Source organism: Mustela erminea, chromosome 5, assembly GCF_009829155.1.
Source record: "Mustela erminea isolate mMusErm1 chromosome 5, mMusErm1.Pri, whole genome shotgun sequence".
NCBI lineage: Eukaryota > Metazoa > Chordata > Mammalia > Carnivora > Mustelidae > Mustela > Mustela erminea.
In genome coordinates, this window is record NC_045618.1 from 82,461,085 (window position 1) to 82,486,790 (window position 25,706).

Here is a 25,706-nt window from a genome sequence, read left to right on the forward strand (position 1 = left end):
GATCACTTTGGCAGCTTGGCGAGAGAATAGAATAGGGGAAGTGGGAAGAAAGGGGCAAGAAGAATGGAAGTAGTTTTAGTATTCCAGCAACCTGTGAGATAGGTTCTATCATTTTCTCCAGTTTTAGGTTAGAACACAGAGGTCCAGAAAGTTTAGGAGGCTGTTCAGTGCTATGGATCTAGTCTGTTTTATATGGTCTCTGCTATTATATTATACTGCCTGACTTCCATGAATGAGTTTTAAGGATTCTTAGTATTGTATATTAAGCCAGTATAGCTAATATGTATGTAAATTTCCACTAAATGTTGTCTTTTTAAAATTATTTATTTATTTATTTATTTATTTTTAGTAGACCCAACATGGGGCTTGAACTCATGCCCCCTAGGTCAATAGTTGCATGCTCTACGATTGAGCCAGCCAGGTGCCCCAAATGTCTTTCTTAGTGAGACTGGTTTCTTAATAGATAACAAGTTGTGAAAGCATATATTACATAGAATCTGTTAATTCTGTACATTCATTAATTGTTACTCATAACAGAATGAATAAACCACCATTTATTTATCAGTTCTGAGAGTTCTCTTTTACCTGTGTCCATTTGGAGAGTTGTGAAGATAGGACAAGAATACATGTATTTTTCTTTAAATTTTTTTTTAAAAATTTTATTTATTCATTTGACAGAGATCAGAGTAGGCAGAGAGGCAGGCAGAGAGAGAGGAGGAAGCAGACTCCCCGCTGAGCAGAGAGCCTGACCCGGGGCTCGATCCTAGGACCCTGAGGTCATGACCCGAGCCGAAGGCAGAGGCTTTAACCCACTGAGCCACCCAGGCACCCCTTCTTTCAAGTTTTTATTTTAATTTCAGTGTAGTTAACATACACTGTTATATTAGTTACAGTGTACAATACAGTGATTTAACAATTCTGTACATTGCTCAGTGCTCATTATGATAAGTGTATAAGAATATGTATATTCTTATTAAAATGTACTTATTAGAATGCTTTTTTATTAAAACAAGTTTCTTCTTTGTGTAAGTATAAACTACTCTAAGACTTAATTTCACTAATCAGTAACTGATTCATGGAAATAATGAAAACTTAATGATTGAATTAAAACAGGAAAACCAACACAATTTTTAGGTACCAATACAAGTTTTAGGTCTAATAAAAAGATGGGTTTAGGGTAAGAATATAACCTTGGAAAAATTTCTTTCATCTTCTGAGCCTATTTCTTCATCTAAAGTGAATATAGTATTACCAACTTCATTGGGCTGTTGTGATAATTAAATGTGATAATGCTTCTACAGTGTCAGCTATATTGTTTTGTACATAGGGTTAGTAAATGTTACACTCTTATTAAAATCAGTATTGTGGGTTCAGGAAATTTTGTTCAAAAAAAGTTTAGTAATTCCTCATTAATAGCCTAAATTCTTATAAAACCTTAGTATTTTTGCTCATTTGTTTCCCTATCTTATGGCTCATGTCTTAGGAAGGACTGCTAGAGCTACTGGTGGAATTATTTTAGCCTTTAGGACACAAAATTCAGAGATGCATGATAGCTGTCTTTAAATCTATAAAGGGTTGCCATATGGAACAGGGATTTGTTTTTCATGATTTAGGAGAGCAAAACTATGATCAGAGGGTGAAAACTGTAGTAAAGATTATTTTGGCTCATTAAAATACTCTTCCAAAAATAGAGTTAATACTTTATTGGATTGGCCATAGCTGCATCAATTTTCCAGAATGTGTAAGGGACTAAAGTTTTTATTTTGTTTTGTTTTGTTTTTACTTAGTTTGAAGATTTCTTCAACCTGAGAATCACTAAAATATAGGGTACATGAAAGAAGGGATCATGTCTGTCTTGGCCACTGTAGTATCTTCAATGCCGAATACTCTGCCTGATGTGTTTGTTGAATGAGTGAATGAGTCAGTTATTAGTGGAATTCATCTGTATACTTCATTCCTCTGTACCTTAAGTTCTAATTTTGGTTGATGGCTTGACTATTTATTTGGGTTAAAAATGAGGGAAACTGCAGAGAATTGCTATTTGGTAAGCAAAGTTAGTGGAAGATTCTCAACAGTGACAGTGACTTGATATTTTGGGTCAGATAATTGTTTTGTCTTTTACATTATAAGATTTTTAACAGCATCTCTGGCTGTTAAATACTCATCAGTTGCCAATAGTACTCTTCCTTTCATGGCAGTGAAAAATGACTCCAGATATTGCCCAGTGTCCTGTGGGGAGCAGATTGTTCCTTGTTGAGAACTACTGACTTAGTGAATAGCCCACTAGAGCATACCCATGCAAAAGACAAATCCAGGGAGATCCCTTCTATGTGCTAGATGGGATGATGCCTGTTTGTTTGATAAAGCCAGTTAGGTCTTTCAATTAAAAAAAAGAACAAATCCAATTTTTTATTATAAGAAGTTAGAGAAAATGGTGTTTATCATTTAAGAAAGCTCATTGCAAATTTTTGTTTTAAGATGAATTATATACACTTGTATATTGAGGCCTGTATATAGCTTTATAACGAAGAAGTTGTCTGTGTAATGCTTCTGCATTTCTGCCTCGCTTTGAAACATGAAGTTGATTCTTTAGTTTTAGCTTCTCAGTAAAGAAAGGCTCACTATGGGATGCCTGGGTGGCTCAGTTGGTTAAGCGGCTGCCTTCAGCTCAGGTCATGATCCCAGCATCCTGGGATCGAGTCCCACATTGGGCTCCTTGCTCGGCGGGGAGCCTGCTTCTCCCTCTGCCTCTGCCTGCCATTCTGTCTGCCTGTGCTCGCTCTCTCTCCCTCTCTCTCTCTGACAAATAAATAAATAAAATCTTAAAAAAAAAAAAAAAGAAAGAAAGGCTCACTATATTTTTTTGGTGGTAGTAGAATTATTTATACTGTATTTTTAGCCCCAAATTGCTTTGACAACCATTATATGTTGCAGTACAGGTATGGAGAAGTAAAAATTAGGGGTTGATGGAAATGGTGGCTTGTAATAATGAAAGACAAAGACAGTATAAAGTATGATTAGAAAAGATAGCAGGAGCAGAAAGCTGGGCAGCTGATAGAAGTAGGAGTACAAATTTTTTTAAGTGGTATATATATTTAAGATTTTATGTTTTGTCTTAGTCTAAGAGTATGATCATCTCATGATAGATGTGGTTTCATAAGTAATTATGGTATACACCATTCACATTGGAAGTCAGTTATTTTTAGGCCTTACTGAGTTACTTTTTTACTTCTTTCCCCAGTATTTATGTTAATATTTCCTCTTGTTTAAGTCTTCTAAAAGGCAAGTTCTAATAAATCCTTACTTGCATTATATTTTAACTCAGTGTATTTTCTTGTCACATCACACTTTCTTTACAACATACTTTACCAAACTATTCATGGTCTTGATTTAATTATAAGCTAGATGCTGTTGCATTTTAATATTTCAACACTTGCATACATATTGTGATGTAGTCATTTCTAAAATATAGTACACTCACTAGGCATTATTATAAAGAAAGCAACTGTCAGCATTTCCATTATAAACCCTAATTTATTTTTAAGGAGTTTCTGACCTGTCTATTTCTAAATTGCTTTTGGCTGAAACCTACTATAGAAGTTGTCAGCTGAAATCTAAGTTTTGTTATATTTTATATAAAGGGAAAAATTGAAGCTAGTATTTTTTACTACTTTGCGTCACAGCATTTAAAGCACTCATATTTTTAGTGGATTCAGGTGCTTTTTACTTGATATTTATCTATTTCTCATTAACTTAAGTGAGAAAATGGAAACTGACAGCCAGTTAAATAGGCTTGTTTCTTTTCCTGTGTTGTGCTGTAAAAATTTTGGAAGAATTATTTGAAAAGTATTTACTGAGTAGATGCATTAAATATTTTGTTAGAACCACCTTAGAACATGAAAGTATCTTTATGAAACCCATAGGAAATAAAATCCAGGTTTACTAGGAACAGAGAAACTTCTAAAAGCATGAGCTATAATGAGATTCTGGAGATAGCTGTATGATTGCAAAAGTGAATAACTTTTTAATGATCAAGAGTTAGGATTCTTATTCTCATGGTCCTCCTCGAGTAGTATTATTTTGCAGTCATAACCTCGTTGATTTCTGCTCCTCCCTGTTTTTGTGAGATGTCATTGTTACTATGAGTAGGTGTTTCTATATCATCCTTTCAGATTGCTTTTAAATACTTGAAAGCCACAGTTATGACTTATTTATTACCTTATTTTGAACTTGAGATTTTAGTATTCTCTTGAACTGATTACCTATATAAATGGTGAACTTTAGTTAATGTAAATTTTATACAAAATTTAAAGTATAAAAATGTTTATTAAATATTGAATGAGTTTATTCATTTATAATTATTCAATAAATACGTATATCTTACCTCCTATGTACTAGTCACTGTATGCAGAATATATAACAATGGGCAAAACAGGCATAGTCTATGCCCTCTTGTATAATCTACTAAGGGAGTTAGATAATAAGCAAGTAAAAAAAAGTAAAAAAGCACCAGTTTATTTCAGTTGGGTTTTATATCCCCAAACCTTACCTTTTTATAAATGATCCATAACACAGAAACCTATATTTAAATGTACAAGTTTTTAAATTTTATCAGAACATAAAGATTAAAGCATCATATTACTTGAACTATACCTAAACTCTTCTTATTTCTACACTAATGGAATCTTTTTGCTTATATGTATATGTTAATTAGTAATTGCTGTTGTCTACGGAATTGATTTTGTGTCTGTTTCCAGTGTTTGGCCATCTAAATAGTATTACTTATTCTAATAGAATTTCTAGGTAGGGGCACCTGGGTAGCTCAGTTGTTTGAGCATCTGACTCTTGATTTTGGCTCAGGGTCCTGAAATTGAGCTCTCTATTGGGCTCCATGCTCAGCAAGGAGTCTGCTTTAGATTTTTTCCTCTGTGCCTCCCCCTCTCACTCTGCTTTTCTCTCCTCTTGCACTCTTTCAGTAAAATACATAAGTAAATAAATCTTTTTAAAGATTTTATTTATTTATTTGACAGAGAGAGAGGGATCGCAAGTAGGCAGAGCAGCAGACAGAGAGAGAGGGGGAAGCGGACTCCCTGCCAAGCAGAGAGCCCAATGCAGGGCTCGATCCCAGGACCCTGGGATCATGACCTGAGCCAAAGGCAGAGGCTTAACCCACTGAGCCACCCAGGCTCCCCTAAATAAATCTTTTTTAAAAAAGATTTTATTCATTTATTGGCCAGAGAGAGCATGTGCACAAGCAGGGGGATCGGGAAAGGAAGAGGGAGAAGCAGGCTCCTCCCTGAGCAGGGAGTACAATGTGGGGCTAGATCCCAGGATCCTGAGATGATGACCTGAGCCAAAGGCAAGATACTTGGCTGACTGAGCCACCCAGGTGCCCATAAATAAATAAATCTTAAGGAAAAAAAAAAAAGAATTTCTTGGTCCTTTTGTAATGTTTATATTTCTTAATTGTTTTCTTTTTCTTATTGCATTGTCTAGCATCACTAGTTGAATTATAAATAATAATAATAGTAGTCATTCTTGTCTCATATTTGATATCGATAGCAGTGTTTCTCTTCTTTCACTATTATGTATGATGTTTGCCATATGTTTCTAGTATATCTTTTTAGCAAGTTATGGAGATTTCCTTTTATTCTTAGTTTACATAGATTTAATGATTTAGAACAAGACTCTGTTTATATGATGTTAGTCTAGATAATTTGGACTAACTCTTCTGCCAAAGACAACTAAAGAAGCTGGGTAAAATATGAAACAAATTCTTAGAAGAGTCTGGGAGAGGTTGAGAACTGGTAGAAATAACCTCATTTTCTCAAAACTACTTTTTTCTAAGAATATTTATTGATCATAACCTACCAGCTTTGAAACTGATTCCTGCTTTCAGATATTTCACTAAATTGGGGATACAAATAAAAACCTAGAGTGTGCCATGTGTAGTCTTCCCTTACTGTGAGCTGGAATAGCAAAATACTGGGTCCTCAGAGTAAGAGTGAATTAATGATAATCTAACCCTCCTAAAAACTTGCAACACAACTTTTCAACATGTGATCAGGGAATTTTAAATCTGGAATCTGGGCTATGATTTTCTCGGATTGATAGAGAAATAAGAGAAGTAAATGAAAATTCTCTGTTGAGGAGCATGCCATTATCCAATGTATCAGGTTGCTTTTTTGAAATAATGTTTTTTAATTACATTTTCCACAGTGCAGGCAAAAATAATCAGGCATAAAAGGAGAAAAGACACGATGGGTAAGAATACTAGCAGATATAACAGAAAATAGAAATAGAGTCAGTGAAAATGAGATAACTGGGATTATTAGATACAGACTATAAACAACTAAGCTTGCTATCTTCAAAGAAATAAAGCTCAAATGAAAATTTAGCAAGGAACTGGAGGCTCGAAAAATTTAACCTAGCAGGTTTGAAGAAGAACTAGATAATTCCAGAAGTGGAAAAATACTATTTAAAACTTAGTCTTTAACTTTAACATCAGATTGGATTATACTGAAAAGAGAATTAGTGAACCAGAAGATAGGTTGAAGAAATAATCCACAGTGAAATGGAGAATGTGAAAAAGTGGAAAATACAAAGGAGAGAGTAAGATACATAGACATTCAAGATACATAGACAATCAAGATACATAGACAATCAAGCTGGTTAGCTTGATTTCAAAATTCCATACTTAGTGTATATATTAAGTTTGACTTAGACACATTACGTTTTTTTTTTTGTGCCTCTGGGTTTTTATCATCACTTCTAAAATGGATACTGTTTTGTTACTGGCAGTTTTCACTTACTTAGCTTAGTCAATAGAGGGCTCAATTTTTTTTCGCTATAACTTTTCCTATCTTCCACTCAATCATTTAATGAAAACATTTACTAGGTAATATCTGCCAAACCATAAGGTAGGTGTCAGGAATGGAATCAAAGAATATTTTGCTCATGAGATGCTCGAAGACTGCTGTCAGTTCTCAGTGTGTAACTGGACAGTTGAGAGACTGATTCCTGGAAGTGCCCTATGCTCTAAAAACCCAGGGCCAAACATTTCAACACTGTGGCAACTATCCATTGTTGTGCATGACATTCAGGAATAACACTGCCTCCTTTTTGTGCCTTTCTTAGGAAAGAGCATCACTAGTAGATAATCTCAATCTTATCTACAACTCAAGTCAGATTTATAATATAAACTAAGGAATTCACGGTGATTCCAGCTTTCTAGTTCTTTATATTAAAATGAAGCCGGGGCGCCTGGGTGGCTCAGTGGGTTAAGCCGCTGCCTTCGGCTCAGGTCATGATCTCAGGGTCCTGGGATCGAGTCCCGCATCGGGCTCTCTGCTCAGCAGGGAGCCTGCTTCCCTCTCTCTCTCTCTCTGCCTGCCTCTCCATCTACTTGTGATTTCTCTCTGTCAAATAAATAAATAAAATCTTTAAAAAATAAAATAAAATAAAATAAAATAAAATGAAGCTGAACCCAGATTGTAATCCTTTTACTACTTATGCTGACTTTACTTCATTCTTTATTCAACTTGCTCAGTTTCAAAAGTAGTTAGTTGGATTAGGCTCTGGGAAACTCATTTAATTATTTTATGTTTCACATTCTTATAAAAAACAGCACCTTCTGCACATACTCTCATAGCTTTACTGTGTTTAAAAACTTGAATTAAAGTATAGCTGACTCTTGAACAGCATAGTTTAAACTGCATAGGTCTGCTTATACATGCATTTTTTTTTTAGTAACTACTGTGAGTATATTTTCTTTTCCTTATGACTTTTCTAAAACTCTAATAAAATTTTTTGGTTTTCTTTGATTGCCTCTGGTCTAGCTTTGGAAGGTTGAAAGGGCTCTCTGGATTCTTCTTGCCTTGTTTCCAGGTTGCTGCTGCTGCAGCTTTTAAGCCCCCACTCCCACCCCACCCCCAACTTTTGTACCTCCTGGAAAATGTGAATGCGCAGAGCCTTCTTGGTCACCAGCAGTGGTGGGCTTTTCAGTAGTACAGAGGGGGAAGGTACACTCAATCGCCAATTCCTTGCCTGTCTTCTCAAAGACATCATAGTTGTTCTCTCTTTCTTTCTTTCTTTTTTTTTTTTAAGATTTTATTTTATTTATTTGAGACAGAGAAGGAGAGAACATGAGTTGGGGAAGAGGGGCAAAGAGAGGGGAAGAGTGAGAAGCAGATTCCCCACAAAGCAGGCGGGGAGCCTGAGGCGGGGCTTGATCCCAGGACCCTGGGATCGGGACCTGAGCTGAAGGAAGATGCTTAACTGACTGAACCATGCAGGCATGCTGACACTGTAGTTTGTCTTGTGGAGGTTTCTGAGCCACTTTTTCTTCTGATTGATGCTTATCAGCAGATTGTGCTTGTGGGCTTTGTTCTTTGGATACGTATGTGTGTGTTCTTTCTACGTGCAGATCTTGACAGTCAAGGCAACAGTTTGAGCCTCCACGAAACTGGTGTCCTCATGATTTGCCATAATCTTGTTCATCAACTGCCCTTACTTAATTTTTAGTTTCATCTTCTGATTCACCATTTCCAAAGACAAAATTCTTTTTATGATATCATCAAGCTTTTCAATTCCAGTATGGAAGGGGGTGGGTATTCATCTTAACAGACTGGTTTCTACATGGCATGTCCATGAATGGTCAGGAGGATGATACCTCAAGGAGGTGAGGGAAGGGCCCACTGGTCAGAGGGAGGTGTGGGTACTCCCGGTACCAACTGGGTTACACAGGCACCACCATACCGGCTCAGACTCCACCAATCGAGAGTTCCATATGATTTTCTTAACGTTTTACTTTCTCTCGCTTACTTTGTGATAAGAATACAGTATATAGTATATATAATATACAAAATATGTTAACTGTTCATATTATCAGTAAAACTTCTAGTGGCAATAGGCTATTTGTAGTTAAATTTTTAAGGAGTCAAAAGTGATACATGGATTTTAAAAAAGATTTATTTTTTTTATTTATTTATTTTTTTTATTTCCAGCATAACAGTATTCATTATTTTTGCACCACACCCCGTGCTCCATGCAATCCGTGCCCTCTATAATACCCACCACCTGGTACCCCAACCTCCCACCCCCCGTCCCTTCAAAACCCTCAGATTGTTTTTCAGAGTCCATAGTCTCTCATGGTTCACCTCCCCTTCCAATTTCCCCCAACTCCCTTCTCCATTCTAAGTCCCCATGTCCTCCATGCTATTTGTTATGCTCCACAAATAAGTGAAACCATATGATAATTGACTCTCTCTGCTTGACTTATTTCACTCAGCATAATCTCTTCCAGTCCCGTCCATGTTGCTACAAAAGTTGGGTATTCATCCTTTCTGATGGAGGCATAATACTCTATCCCCAGGGGTACAGGTCTGTGAATCACCAGGTTTACACACTTCACAGCACTCACCAAAGCACATACCCTCCCCAATGTCCATAATCCCACCCCCTTCTCCCAAACCCCCTCCCCCCAGCAACCCTCAGTTTGTTTTGTGAGATTAAGAGTCACTTATGGTTTGTCTCCCTCCCAATCCCATCTTGTTTCATTGATTCTTCTCCTACCCACTTAAGCCCCCATGTTGTATCACCACTTCCTCATATCAGGGAGATCATATGATAGTTGTCTTTCTCTGCTTGACTTATTTCGCTAAGCATGATACGCTCTAGTTCCATCCATGTTGTCGCAAATGGCAAGATTTCATTTCTTTTGATGGCTGCATAGTATTCCATTGTGTATATATACCACATCTTCTTGATCCATTCATCTGTTGATGGACATCTAGGTTCTTTCCATAGTTTGGCTATTGTGGACATTGCTGCTATAAACATTCGGGTGCATGTGCCCCTTTGGATCACTACGTTTGTATCCTTAGGGTAAATACCCAATAGTGCAATTGCTGGGTCATAGGGCAGTTCTATTTTCAACATTTTGAGGAACCTCCATGCTGTTTTCCAGAGTGGCTGCACCAGCTTGCATTCCCACCAACAGTGTAGGAGGGTTCCCCTTTCTCCGCATCCTCGCCAGCATCTGTCATTTCCTGACTTGTTTATTTTAGCCATTCTGACTGGTGTGAGGTGATATCTCATTGTGGTTTTGATTTGTATTTCCCTGGGAAAAAAGATTTATTTTTGCTTGAGAAAGCACAAGCAGGGGTTGAGAGGGGCAGAGGGAGAAGCAGGCTCCCTGCTGAGCAGGGAGCCATATGCAGGACTCGATCCCAGGACCCTGGGATCATGACCTGAGCAAAAGGTAGATGCTTAACTGACTGAGCCACCTAGGTGATTTATACATGGATTTATGACTGTATGGAGTATTGGTGTCCTTAGTTCCCACATTGTTCAAGGATCAGCTATATATTCCAAATTCTTAAAAAAAAGAGGAGGAGTTATCATGTCCTTCCTTTGGCACTAATGGTAATGATTTTTTAAACATTTATTTTTATTTTTGTTTTTTCATTTGAGAGAGAGAGAATGAGAAATCAAGAGAGAAAAACATGAGCCAGGGGGATAGGAGCAGAGGGAGAAGCAGACTCCCGCTAAGCAGGAATCCCGACTTGGGGCTCAATCCTGGGACTTCAGGATCATGACCTGAGCTGAAGGAAGATGCTTAACTGACTGAGCCACCTGGTCACCCCTTAGACATTTTTTTTTTTTTAAATTTGACAGAGATTACAAGTAGGCAGAGAGGCAGGCTGAGAGACAGAGGCGGGGAAACAGGCTCCCTGTTCAGCAGAGAGCCTGATGCGGGGCTCCATCCTAGGACCCGGGGATCACGACCTGAGCCGGAGACAGAGGCTTTAACCCACTGAGCCACCCAGGTGCCTCCCTTAAACATTTTTTTAATTGATTAATTGAATGAATTGCATTTAAAGATTCTGGATGTTCTACAAATTATACATTTTAAAAAAATTTATTTGTCAAAGAAGAGAGAGCACAAACAAGCAGGAGGAGCCTCTAGCAGGCAGGGAGAAGCAGGATCCCTGCTGAGAAAGGAGCTGGATGTGGGACTCAATCTCAGGATCCTGGGATCATGACCCAAGCCGAAGACAGATGCTTAACCAAATGAGCTACTTAGGCGTCCCCAAATTTTACATTTTTAGGATCATATTCCCTAATCCACTGCTGGATGAAGTGCACTAGTTTTTAAATATAGGATTACACTTTTTTTCCCTTTTTTCTTGGTGTATTAATTTCCTTATTGGAAGAACTCTTCCTCAAAACTCTCTGGATCAAATGCCTTTTGGGGAGTTAACTTTAAATAGAGCTAAGAGTAATTTTATTTCAGTAAAATATGAGTTTATTCAAGAATAGCAGAGGAATTGCAGTTCAGGATAAGCTGTAGCAAACCTATAGCCAAGTCCAAAGAGACAGTGGAAAGGTCGGCTTTTTTTATGTTTCAGGAGGAAATTGGAAAGGGTTGTTTAAACAAAGGTTTATTTGTGAAAAACAAAAGAGTTTTAGGTAGTTTTGAGGTCGTCGTGATGGCTTCTCAGGGCTGCCATCAGTGGTTTGTGTGCTGTTGCTGGGGCAGGGAGGGGTCTTCCTTTCTTAAAAGCAGGAGGGAAAAAAAAAAAAAAGGCAGGAGATAAGAGCGCCTGGGTGGCTCAGTGGGTTAAGCCACTGCCTTCAGCTCAGGTCATGATCTCAGCGTCCTGGGATCGAGTCCCGCATCAGGCTCTCTGATCTGCAGGAAGCCTGCTTCCCGCTCTCTCTCTCTGCCTAGTTGTGATCTCTCTCTGTCAAATAAATAAATAAAATCTTAAAAAAAAAGCAGGAGATAAAATTACTGTGTGAAAACTGTACTTTTTTATTCAAATAATTCTTAACTTCCTTCTTGCTGATTATGTAGGCAACAATGAGTGGTACATGCACAAGAGCTCTTCATTCAGGGCTTTACAACTCCATTTTAATGAGGTTTCCTTTATTTTCACAGGATTATGAGTTGGTCTTTGACTGTTTTCTATTTTTGTGTGTGTGTTATTTATTTAGTCATTCAGGTATTCTACCTGTTCTTGTGTCAGTTTTATTAATTTGTAGTTTCTAAGAAAATGGTCTGTTTCATGTAGTTTGAAAATTTTATTGGTATGATGTATTTAGTATTTTCTTACAATATCAAAACTTTGTTTCATAGCTGTTCTTAAAACGCTTATTTCTAATATTTTCTTAATGATACTTGTCAAAATGTTACTTTGTTTTACTAGTCTGAGGAAAAAAGCTGGTTTTATTGATAGGTTGGTTGTATTTATTTTACGGAAGTATAGTTTATATAAAATAAGGTGCAAGGATAAATAATTGAACATTTTGGTGAGTTTTGGATATCAGTTATATCCATGTAGTCAACATCCAAAATGAGATAAAGAGCATTTCCATTACAACAGAAACTTCCCTAGTGCTCCTTTTCAGTTATTTTCTTTCCCCACCCCTGGGATAATCACTTTCTGAGTTTTTTATTTTATTTACTTTCTATTTTTAAAGATTTTATTTATTTGACAGAGAGAGAGAGAGATCACAAGTAGGCAGAGAGATGGGGGGAAGTAGGTTCTCTGCTGAGCCGAGAGCCTGATGTGGGGCTCCATCCTAGGACCCTGAGGAAAAGGCAGAGGCTTTAACCCACTGAGCCACCCAGGTGCCCCCACTTTCTGAATTTTTTAAATCACAGAGTAGTTTTTCCTTTGTTCAATAGAAAGTTTTTGAGATTTATCAATGCCATGTGTATTAGTAATCTGTTCTTTCTATTGTTGAATAATATTTCATTATATTAATGTGCCACAGCTTGTTTATTTACTGTCTTGTTGATGCACAGCAGGATTGTCTCTCTTTTTGTGTCTTTGTGTGGCTAGAATAAATCTGCTAGCAATGTCCATAATAGTCAAACTATGGAAAGAACCTAGATGTCCATCAACAGATGAACAGATAAAGAAGATATATATATGTATGTGTGTGTGTGCGTGTGTGTGTACAATGGAATACTATGCAGCCATCAAAAGAAATTAAATATTGCCATTTGCAACAATGTGGATAGAGCTAGAAGGTATTATGCTGAGCAAAATAAGTCAATCAGAGAAAGACAATTATCATATGATCTCTCTGATATGAGGAATTTGAGAGGCAGGGTGGGGGGGTGTTGTGTAGTAGGGAAGGAAAAAAATGAAACAAGATGGGCTTGAGAGGGAGACAAACCATAAGAGACACTTAATCTCACAAAACAAACTGAGGCTTGCTGTGGGATCGGGGGTAGGGAGAGGATGGTTGGGTTATGGACATTGGGGAGGGTATGTGCTATGGTAAGTGCTGTGAAATGTGTAAGCCTGGTGATTCACAGACCTGGACCCCTGGGGCAAATAATACATTATATGTCAATAAAAATAATTTAAAAATAAGAATAAAGCTGCTATTACAAACATTTTGTACAAGTCGTCTCCTCTACTGTATGAGATTTCCATTTGCTTTGCAATCTTTTCAATAGTTGGTATTGTCATTCTTTTTTATTTTAGCCATTCTATAAAGAGTGTAATTGCATCTTTTAAAAAATATGCAAAATACCATTATTACATTGAAAATAGTTAGCAAAAATTCCTTAATATTGTCAAATATCCAGTCTGTGTTTAAATTTCCTCAGTGATTTTATGAAGTTTTTTACATTTTGTTCAAGCCTGTACCCAAACAATTATGGTGTAACTGGTTTGTGTGTCTCTTACATCTTTTAAAATCTGTGTCACATTTCACCTAGAGAAGCAAACCAGTAGGATATATATTTTTAAAAATTTTAATATACTTAAAATTGACCCTGGAACCACATGGATTTGCTTCTTCCGCTGCCAGCTGCTCCCCCTGCTTGTGCTCTCTCTCTCTCTCTCTCTCTCTCTGACAAATAAATGAACAAAATCTTTTTAAAAAAAATTCAAAGGGAGCTTAATTACTCAGGAAAAAAAGCAATTTGAAAGTCAGACTATTTGGAGAACTGAGATAAGAGATGGCCAATTACATGGTTTGTTTAATCATTAGGTATTTTTTTCATCAAAGGCTACAACCTTACAGAGTTTGTGATAAGTGATTTTGTCATGTGAGGTTTGCTTTTTTATAGACTAAATTTGGTGAGCTTGAGTTTCAGATTCAGATGATTGGGGTGGGCCTTCCTTGTTCGTTGTCTTCTCAACTCGTGTTTTTATTTTATACTATTATTTGGTATGCTTCCAGGTACTTTGAAGAATAGATTTAAATATCTCTTCATGTATTTTCTTTATGGCAGGGAGGTAATGATAATCTGAACAGTCCAAGGCAGGAATGTGTCACCTAATGTTTGAGGAGAGAAATAGCTTCAAATTTTAGCATTTCTTGTAGCACTTAAAGCTATGTTAGTTCATTAATTGGTAAGGAATGAAAGATTTTTTACTTCCTATGTGAAGAATGTCTTAAACTAAACTTTCCAATTTCTCTTTTTCTTTGGAGTTTTTGGTAGTGATTTATGAATAGATGTTCTTCAAAATTGTGTTTTATTGTGTAGGTATATCCATTCCTGGTCTCATAAAGTTTAGTTTTAGGGAGAAAGTGGGGGAAAATTCTGTTATATAATATTTGGTCATTTATGTTCATTTTTAAAACTTTGGAGGTTAGGCAAAGAATATTTCCATGGAGATGATATTTTAATAAGATTGGATAGACATACACAGAATTTTTGAAAGTAAGTTGGTCAGTAAATTAGGATAGAGAAAGGTATACCCAAGAGTGTGGATATATGTATATATGTATGAATACTTTTTTGAATTGATTTTTTTTAAATATCCCGTTTTTTAAAAATATTTATTTATTTGACAGAGAAAGAGAGATCACAAGTAGGCAGAGACAGGCAGAGAGAGAGGGGGGAAGCGGGCTCCCCACTGAGCAGAGAGCCCAATGCGGGGCTCGAGCCCAGGACCCTGAGATCATGACCTGAGCCGAAGGCAGTGGCTTAACCCACTGAGCCACCCAGGCACCCCAAATATCCCATATTTTTACAAAAGAAATTGGAGGCAATCTAAAATAAAACATGAAAAAATATAACAAAAACCAAACCCCAAGACAGAAGATAAACCTGGAGAAATATAAAGGAAGGGGATAGGAAAACCATACCAAAATAATAAAAGATGATCTGTGATCCTTTTTTACTCTGAATTCTCAAGCTCCAGAGATGTTATTAGGATTTGCCTAATTCTCTACTGGCATTATATAATTAATGTTCTTTAACCATTGAATTATAAAAACTCACTTCTCTCTCAAAGATCATGTTATGGGATCATCCACTTACTACCTGTGTCTTTCCTATTATCTATTAGCTACATATCTATTAAAATCTATTAAGATATCAAATTTGACTGTCCATAAATCACCTGGAGTTTTTATTAAAATGCTTATTCTGATTCAGTAAGCCCCAACAGTTTTCCTTGGGATCAGATAATCCTTGAAATTCTTGAAATTCTGGGTCTGCATATCTCTAACTTGTATAAAGTAATTAGGGTGACATTTTAACCCAACTCCTTGGAAACTATATTACACTAATTTTTACAGAAATACTTTCTCCCACACTAATATTGTGGGAGAAAGTATTTTTGAGAGGAGGTCAAAGAAATAGCAATGAGAAAGGTAAAGGGAATGAAAGTATGTGCTCTGCTTATTGTCAAGCTAAGCTATAACTCTATTTCTCACCTTATTTACAGGGTAAGGATAATCTATTAGAAGATTGGCAGAGTAACAAACTGTATTTGGGGATTGCTTAGCATCTAGAAAGGGAGAATGAGAAGGAAGAAACAGAAAATTTTACCAAGGGGAGGCAGTGGGAATGAAGTGGAATGAGAAAAAAAATGTGCTGTTTTAGATGGAGAATGTAGATTAGCAAAAGCATTTAAGGCTAAGAGTCAGTCTGCCTTATGACGTATACATGAATATAAAGGATCGATTTTGTATTACAGAGAATGTTGATATATTGTTTGATATTTGTACATTCTGTGTTTAAACAAACGATTTGGAAATCTTCTGACTATGCATTTTTGAATAATTGATATTCAGAATACATAATGTCATCTATGAAGATGTTTGGTGGAGCTGATTTGCATTAAAACATTCGTGATTCTCAGCAAGGAAGATACACAGAAGCACAAAACAGTTAATTATCTTTCTTTTAAAATAAATGTCAAGACAAGCATTTAAAAGTAAGATAAAATGTAGTATTTAAAGAAAATCCTATGTCAGACTTCAAAATATTTTATAACTGTACATAAGAAATAGAATTTTATATATTTTAATGTTTATATTGAAGATCTTATGGAATCTTTTTTAAAAAGTTCTTTAGACTTAATAGCTTTTGCAGATGAACTTAGACTCCTTTCTTTTCAACAGTTTCCTATAGGTCCAGGATATCTCTCTCTTCAATTATTGAAATATTTTATCTGTATTTGTAATATTTAGAATTTATTTGTGCGTATCTTATTTTCTCACCTTGTAGTTTTTTTTAGCTGACAGAACTATTTGTTTTGCTCTGAGTAGCTCAGTAAAGTACAATTAACAGGAGCAGTGTTGATGTAGGGAAATGTAACCCAGAGCTATCTTTGCATATTAGAAGAAGAACATTGTATCCTAGAATACAGTTACCATTAAATAAGCTGCACTTATGCATAAGTATAGTTATAAGGCCTAACGGAGATCAGTAGCATTTGTTTAGCTATTACTCAAAAGTATAATACATATAAGAATGACTCATTACAAAGGAGTGATTCATTTGTCATTTTTATCTTACCAATTAATCAGATATTCTGTTAATGTATGTTATCAAAATAGGGTAACATTATGAAATTTTTTTTTTTTAAGATTTTATTTATTTGTCAGAGAGAGAGAGAGTGAGCACAGGCAGACAGAATGACAGGCAGAGGCAGAGGGAGAAGCAGGCTCCCTGCTGAGCAAGGAGCCCGATGTGGGACTTGATCCCAGGACACTGGGATCACGACCTGAGCTGAAGGCAGCCGCTTAACCAACTGAGCTACCCAGGCATCCCACATTATGAAATTTTTATATGAAGAAATGATTTGTGACAAATCTAATGTCCATTTTGTATATGAAAATTGAGGTATTGTGTCTAGAAATCTTGTCATTCAGAAAGTAATATTAACTATATTTATTGCTGTTGATAATTTGAGGTTAGGCTCTTTTCTTTCTTCTTAAACCTTCCATATTCTCCCTTTTGAGGGAGAGACAAGGGACCCAACAGGACTATTTGAATTATTATTACTCACTTAGAAATGGGAGAATGGAAAATTAGCTTATAAAAGATGAATTGGAGCTCCCATCTTCCCCCAAGATTAAGTTGTTAATGCTAAGTAACTGGTTAATGTTTTTGAGCTCTGTTTCTCTAATTTTTCTGTATCCAGCTGTTTGTATATCCATTCTATTTATGGTGGTATGTTAGCTTGTGTGAGAGATTGATAATTATTCTGGTTTGAAACCATATTTACTACTGGGCACCTGGGTGGCTCAGTTGGTTAAGCATCTGCTTTCAGTTCAGATCATGATCCCAGGGTCCTGGGATCAAGCCCCATGTCAGGCTCTCTGCTCAGTGGGGAGCCTGCCTCTCCTCTTCTTCTGACCCTCTCTCTGCTTATGTTCTCCTTCTCAGTTTCAGATAAATAAATAAGTAAAATCTTATAAAAAATAATATTTATTATAAGGTCACAGGCCTATACCTCTGAAAACAATAATACACTATATGTTAATTAATTGAACTTAAATAAAAAATATTTTTGAAAAGATAGTAATAATATTTATTAAATTTTAAAATTTTTTACCCAGTATTGCTTCTCAGCCATTTGGTTAAGATCAAGAGTAAAATTTTTTGGCCACGATGTCCTTTGTTAATGTATATGTGGGGAAAGGTGAGAAAATGAGTTGTCTGAGGAAAAAGAGTAGAAATTTATCTTCTTTGATGTTATTTTTATTTTAGGAAAAAATTATTATCAAAAAATACCATAAGACTATTTTATTTCTACTTTCTGAAATTTTTAATTATTTTCAGTCAGGATAAAGAAAAAAACAGTAATAAGGATTTGGTAAATATTTATTTAATTTTCCTTAAATCTGCTCTCTTTTTAGTGTTTTCCATAAACTAAGGCGCTTAGATGCTTGTTGATATTTTTTCCCCTTACCACGAAAATATAATCTATCGGCAAGTCCTCTAGACTTTACATTCCAAATATATATTTAATCTGTCTGCTTTTCTTCATCTTCTCTACCATCCTTGTATAACTCATCATCATTAGGAGTCATTTAGACTCCTGCAAGAGCCTCCTAAGTGGTGTCGGTGCTTTCACTCTTGCTTTCCTTCATATCACTGTATTCTCCTGACAGTATTTAGAAAGATCTTTAAAAACTTCCCTACTGAAACTAATCAGTACACTAAGCAGCCATTTTATTATTTGAAAAACTTAAAAATAAAGAGAATCAAGTATTTTTCTTACACTGTTAAGCAAATGGTTGATGAAGGAAGTTTTTCCTTTACTGACGTATTTCAGTTGATAAAGAAGGAATGATAGAATTGTAATATCAATATTTTACAACCCCTAATTAGGTGTTATAATAGATCTAAGAGTAATTATTACTAACTGCTAATATATGCATATAGAGAGAATACAGTGTGTGCTTCCCAGTCAGAGTCCATAACATCAATTATGGTATGGAGTAGTTTTGCTAGAAGTTTGAGCCTGAATCTGGTTAAACATTCATATCTAACTACCAGTTTGTAGGAAATACAGTAGACAGAGGAACATGGTAAGTGATACTGTAAGGATGCCATCGGGAAGTCTGGAGTGTGGAAAATCCGATAGGACAAGTAACCCAGTTTTTCTTTTCCTCCCAACAAATAAATTGTAAGGAGAAAAAAGTGATGGAATCATAATCTATAGATTAAAAGACCACAAAACTCAGTAACTGAAGAATCTGGACCTTATTTGGATTTGACTTGAACCAATGAGCTTCAGAAAAAATTGATACACAGAAAAATTTGGACACTGGCTAGATAGTTGGTGATTTTAATAAATTATTACTGAAAATAATGATTTAGTGATAGTACTTTTGATAGGGGTTATATTTGTAAGAAGAGTCCTTATCTTTTAGTGATACATGTTAAAATGTATATAAATGAAGGGGAGGGGTTGGGAGGATCAGTGAGCCTGGTGATGTGTATTAAGAAGGGCATGTATTGCATGGAGCACTGGGTATTATATGCAAACAATGAATCATGGAACACTACATCAGAAACTAATGATGTATTGTATGGTGACTAACATAACCAAAAAAATGGTATGTCTTGGGGGTAGATGGGGAATCAATAAAGGTACAGATAAAGCAAGACTAGGCATGAATTGATAATTGTTGAAACTGGATGATAAATATATGTGGATCCCTTTTGCTCTGTTCTCTTTTTTTCACACACATTTAAACTTTCTATAATTAAATTTAAAACAAAAAGCCTTCGCACTTAGACTCTAATCCAAACTCTTTATTTTAGCAGATTCGACGCAGTCTGACATCTGCTTACCCCATAACTAGTATGTACACCCTTGCTCACATTATACTTGCTTTTTCCATTTTCCTCAGATACCCCAAATTCATTCTTACTTTACAGCCCTTGAACTTGATGTTCTATCTGGAACCTTCTTCCCCTAGATCTTCAGTATCTGTCCCCTGTTGGCATTCAGTTCTCATTTTGATTTTTTTTTTCAGGCCTTATTTTAATGTCACCTGAGAACAGCTAGCTGTGACAATCATCTAATCTAGTTTTGTTTTCATCAGAACACTCATCCTGATTTGACATTTCCTTTTCTATTTATTTATTTATTCGTTGTTTCTACCCATTAGAGTATAAGCTACATGTGGGTAGTGGTAAGATCTTACCTATCTTGTTCACTTTTAGATTTCCAGGACTTTCCCTATAAATAACTAGCAAATATAGTTGCTGCTCAGTCAGTGTTTTTTGAGTGAGTCAATTAAATGTTTATGAAGCTGTTGAATACTAGGAAGATTAATATTATTAATTTTTTACTTTTAGAATATCAACATTATATAGTTTTGTTGCATAGTGAAAGTATTTAAAATTCAGCTGGCATTTTCACTATTAGTGTTTTCAAAGGCTCATGTGCAACAGAATTAGCTTTGTAGCAAAGCTTCAGAAAGATTTCAAAAAATTCACGAAATGTCAAATTTTCTTGTAGCATTTATTTAAAAATATTTGTATTTGGGGTAATTAGTGTCACATTTTATCTTAAGAGCTGTTTTTTTGTATCTACATAAGTAGAGGTTAAAATTTGTGATATGTGTTTATATATGATATGAAAATTTGGGAAACATTTCATGACATGTGAATTATAATGAAACACTTATAATTATATCTTCTATCAAGAAGGAACTGAGAAATACTTTATAGATAAATATATTAGAGGAGCTGAAACTATAAATCTATGAGATCTCTTTATTAAAAAAAAAAAAAATAGAAGGGCGCCTGGATGTCTCAGTTGGTTAAATGTCCAACTCTTGATTTAGTTTCAGGTCATGATCTCAGGGTCATGAGATCCAGCCCCATGTCGGGCTCCATCCTCAGCATAGTGTCTACTTGAGATTCTCTTTCTCCCTCTGCCCCTCCCCCTACTCATTCTCTCTCTCTTTCTCTCTCTCTCTCATAAATAAATAAAATCTTTAAAAGAAAAAAGCATAAAAACAATATATTTGTTAAAAATAAATATATATAATATATATACATATATAAACAAATAAATATATGTTTATATAAGTACATATATATTTCCAAGTAAGTATTGTCATTTCAACATAATGCTTAAGAGAAGTTGTTCATAAGGGTTATTAGAATAAAATGATATGTTTAACCGACAAAGTAATTTTACCCTAATATTTATTAGAGATACATAGATGATTCAGACCAGTGCATTCCCTCCTGTGTCCTTAGGAAGCTCTCCCTCTCCAGCACAATATGTGCTGCAGAGTTGGGCTTATTTGTTTCACGGCCAAGGTGGTTCCTCTTATCATCCTCCATGCGTAGCATATGGAGTTGTAGATCATGACCTTTCTACCAGAAATATGCTATTATCTGCTTCTCTTCTTTACTCTCTCCTATTAGATGGTATAAATCTGGGAACTTCTTTCAGATTGGCTCTTTGCAGAGACATATTTTATTCTATGTAGATTTCCTTATTTATTCTTTTGCTCATTTATTCATTTATTTCTTTATTCAGCATAGGTTTATTGTGGCTTGTCATGTAAAAAACACAAGCATTGAGATTGTAAGGAATTATATAGGGATTAAACAAAACACAATACGTTTATTCAGGAGTGTTGTCTTTAAAAGAACTTCTCTTTTGCAGTTGTCTTTAGAATGAATTTTTAAGTTACATACATGCCCACACATTTATCTTAGTTTAGCCCTATCTTAGTTTAGGGGGAGTCAGAGAAAATGAGCCTTTCCTCAGTCTCCCAGGGAAAGAAAGGGTGAGAAGACAGAATATTACTAGGCCCCGGATGAACCCAGTGCTGGAGTCTAACAAGGCCTAGTTTTCTACCAAGGGAAATGTTGATTTTCCTTGTCATGGCCCTGGCTTTGCTCCCCTGCTCAGTCTCAGGTTTTTAGAAGTCTAGTTCCCAGAATTCCTCCTTCCTTTAGTTCCCTAACATTTCACGTCTGGGAGAAGACTGCCACCCTCTTGTATCAGGATCCTGGAGGCATTGTCATCTTGCACAGTGGTGAGATGAGATCTCTCTAGTACCTTGCCATTTGGTTGTCTGTTGGACTTAGAACCTGAAGGCTGGGGAGACTCAAATCTCACAAGAGTATGTTTGAGCCCTGGATGGCCAGCTGAATTGTTTCCTCCGTGGAAAACATCATCTTGGAGGGGAACTCAGTCTGGCTTCAGAGTGTCATCTGGGATAACTAGGTGTTCAGAGACATGCCCAATTCAGATGAGGTGCCTCTGGGGACATAACAGGCCCTGGGGGGATGATTTGATTTGTGGACCTCTGTCTCACATACTTCACTCAGCTGTTTTACCAATAGGTTTGGGGGTCTCCACTGCTGGTCTTTATGGGTATCCATGCAGCGCCAAAGGTAGGAGAGTGGGGATTTGAGTCCTGGGCCTGATTAGGACCTTCTAGGTGCTCCTTTGTGAGCAGGCTGGGCTGTGGGGTTTGCATTTGGATGGGAGTGCATAGGATACCTGTATTGGATAAATGAGGATCTGCCGTCCCTGCCCAGTGGAGGCGGCACTGGAGTGACTGGGATGCTCTTGACCAAGCGCATCCTGACAAGGGGGAATAGGGTGGGGCAGGACCCAGCCTGGGTGGGGAGAGGTCACTGGGCCTAATTCTGTCTTTGTATGCACAACAACTACAGTGTGTTGGTTATTTATTTAACTATTTTCTCATTAAAGGATATTGCTCTTTGAGCCATTTTTTCTTTATGTTAAAAAATATTGCCCTCAAAATCTTTATATATGAGATAGCACTGTTTTGGATGTATGATTTCTGTGTTTATTAACCTAATAAATCATGGATTATGGTGTACATATATGTGTGTGTGGGCTAAGTGAACCAAGTTCTTGTCTTTGTGAATTTGATATTTTCCTAGGTGCCTTTACATTATACCAAGTTTTTTGAGAGCCAGTTTCTCTTCTTTCCTTTCTTTCTCTCCCTCCCTTTCTTCCTTTCCCTTACTTCTTTTCTTTTTTGGTAAGAATATTTAAGTTCTACTCTCTTAAAAAATTTCAGTTACACAGTACAGTGTTATCAACTATGCTCACCATGTTTTACAATAGTTCCTGAGACCTTAATCATTTTACAGCTGAAAGTTTGTACCCTTTTAATAACCACTCCTTATTTCCTGCACATTCCAGCCTCTTGCAACCACTTCACAACTCTCTTTCTATGAATTTGAGGTGTTTTTTTTTTTTTAATTTCACATACGTGATGTCATACAGTATTGTCTTTCTGTGTGACTTACTTCATTTAGCATAATGCCCTCAAGGTCATCCAATGTTGTCACAAATGACAGGATTTTCTTCTTTCTCATAGCTGAGTAGTATTTTATTATATATACATATACACCACATCTTCTTTCTCCATTTGTTTATTGACATTTAGATTGTTTCCACATCTTGGCTCTTGTGAATAATGCTGCCATAAACAAAGGAGTGCAGATATCTCTTTGATACCCTGTTTTCATTTTCTTTGAAAAATTTATACTTAGAAGTGGGATTGCTGGATCATATGGTAGTTCTATTTTTAATTTTTTAAGGAACTTTCATAGTGTTTTCCTTAACGGCTTCACCAGTTTACATTCCCAGCACAGTGCATGAGGATTTCACATTTTTGCCAACACTTGTTATTTCTTGTCTTTTTGATGATAGCCATTCTAACAGGTGTGACTTGGTAGTTCATTGTGGTTTTGATTTATATGTCTCTCATAATTAGTGAGTGATATCAGGTACCTTTTCATGAAACTTTTGGCCATTTATGTCTTTTTTTTGAAAAATATCTTTTTAGTTCTTCTGTCCAGTTTTTTAATTGGGTTGTTTTAAGTTTTTTGCTGTTGAGTTATATGAGCTCTTTCTGTATTTTGGATAGTAACATCTTATCATCAGATATAACTGTCAAGTATTTTCTCCCGTTCACTAGGTTACCTTTTCAGTTTGTTTTCTTTTATTTTTTTAGAGAAGGACAAACAGAGATCATGGCACTGGGGAAGAGCAGAGGGTAAGGTAGAGGGAATCTTTTTTTTTAAGATTTTATTTATTTGAGAGAGAGTGAAACCAAGAGAGACCAGAGGGAGAGAGAGAAGCAGACTCACACTGAGTGGTGAGCCTGGTGGAGGGCTAGGTCCCAAGCCCTGAGATCATGACCTGAGGTGAAGGCAGACACTTAATCAACTGAGCCACCGAGGCACCCCAGAAGAGGGAATCTTAAGCAGATTCTATAGCCCAGTATGGAGCCCAAAGCTGAGGCTTTCACCACTGAAAGTGGTGGAGGCTTAACTGACTCATCTACCCAGGCACCCCTGTACGGAAGCCTTTTAATATGATGTAGGCCTACTTATTTATTTTTGCTTAAATAAATAATAAATAATTTTTGCTTTATTTTTCTTAAATAAAAATATTTTTGCTTAAATATTTTTACTTATTTATTATTTCCTTTGCATTTGATGTTAAATACAGACAGTGTCAAAGCACTTAACACCCTGTTTTCTTTAGGCATTTTACAGTTTCAGGTCTCTTTTCTATTCTTTTATTTATTTTGAGTATAAGATAGTGGTCCAGGTTCATGCTTTTGCATGTGGCTATCCAGTTCTCCCAGAACCTTTTGCTGAGGAAACTGTTCTTTCCCCATTGTTTATTCTCAGGAAACCAGTTTCTTAAAAAGAAATTTTTTTTTAACCAAACATATCAGAGTTTAATTAGTCATGCTATAATTACTGAGAATAAAATTGAATTTTTGCCATAGTTTTTTGGGGAGAGAACAGAGGCCCTGTGTTTTCAAAATAAAGGATGAAGGTATTTTGTAAAAATCTTTTCTAACTATATTAGAACATAAGGTATACACAGGCTTTTGGGCAAAGATAAAATTGCTTAATATTTCATGTTTAAGGAAGTTTCTAAGTTAATTGAACTCTGAATGGTTTTTAAGATGTGACAGGACCTATGAAATTGAGTATAAAAAAACTTAGAATGATTAGTTCTTAAAAGAGCCAGACACTTATAGCTTCTTTAGTAGTTGGTTTTTCCTTCAGTCTGTTGGGCCATCAATAGACAAGTCTGCTTCTATGGTGGTCATGCCTATAGCACCTCCTAGTATAGAACCCAGGGCCTACAAACCATCCATGATTGTCAGTGCTGATTTTGAGTGCTTCATATTTCTGTGAATGATATGTCAGTTTTAATGCTTTCAGTTGTTTGAAAAGAAGAAGACAAATTAAGGGTATTGATGAAAGTTTTATGTGCAGAACTTTGCTGCCACAATTATTTAGTAATGTAAATGCAGTCAGATCCAGTTTTTTTATAGATGTGTTGATCCTGTGTATAGGAGTCTCTGTGGCCCATACTGCTAATGGGTGTGGATAGCCCTCCACAGAGGCAAGAATATTAGGATTTTTACTGCAAAGCATTTTTGCATTTGAACATCTGATAGCTTTTTGATTTATAGATATATGCTACTGAGCTTAGTTTATATATAGTGTTTGGTCAAGTATCTGCCATAAGCCTAAGATAAATGCTGATTGAAAGAGCCTAACTGAGGAATGTTTTAACTGGTTATTCTTGAGTTTTCTTCATGAATCACTTGTGTAGCTTTCCTTCACAAAATGGTGAAATTTATACTCTGAGCTTTCATCAAGAGTCAATGTAAGAAACATCTATGTCTCTACTTCTTTTGGAGGCTGATGGAGGAGGAATGGGACAGTGAGGAAGGAGGTAACTCTCATAGAAAGGCAATACATTATATGGAAGGAATAAAGACTCTGGTGCCAGAGGGCCATCAGTTCTGATGTCTGGTGCCAGAGGCCTTCAGTTCTGGTGGTGAGAAGATGTGAAGTGTCTCTTTTAATTACCTCTGTGTTTTCCAACAAAATAAGACATTTATTGGGTTGTATGGACCCCGCACTGTGCTTGGCCTGAAGGTAC

At 36.1% G+C, this 25,706-nt stretch overlaps 1 protein-coding gene across 4 annotated transcripts in view; it reads left to right on the forward strand.

Moving 5' to 3' along the window:
• Positions 1-25,706, forward strand: part of NUBPL (nucleotide binding protein like) — a 207,516-nt gene that overhangs the window by 112,738 nt on the left and 69,072 nt on the right. The window contains exon 7 of one of the 4 annotated variants that reach the window (XM_032341488.1): positions 23,746-23,787. The exons of the other annotated variants lie outside the window; for them this stretch is intronic. Within the exon in view, the coding sequence (XP_032197379.1) occupies positions 23,746-23,787 (42 nt within the window). The remainder of the gene's footprint in view (positions 1-23,745; positions 23,788-25,706) is intronic. 4 annotated transcript variants of the gene reach the window in all.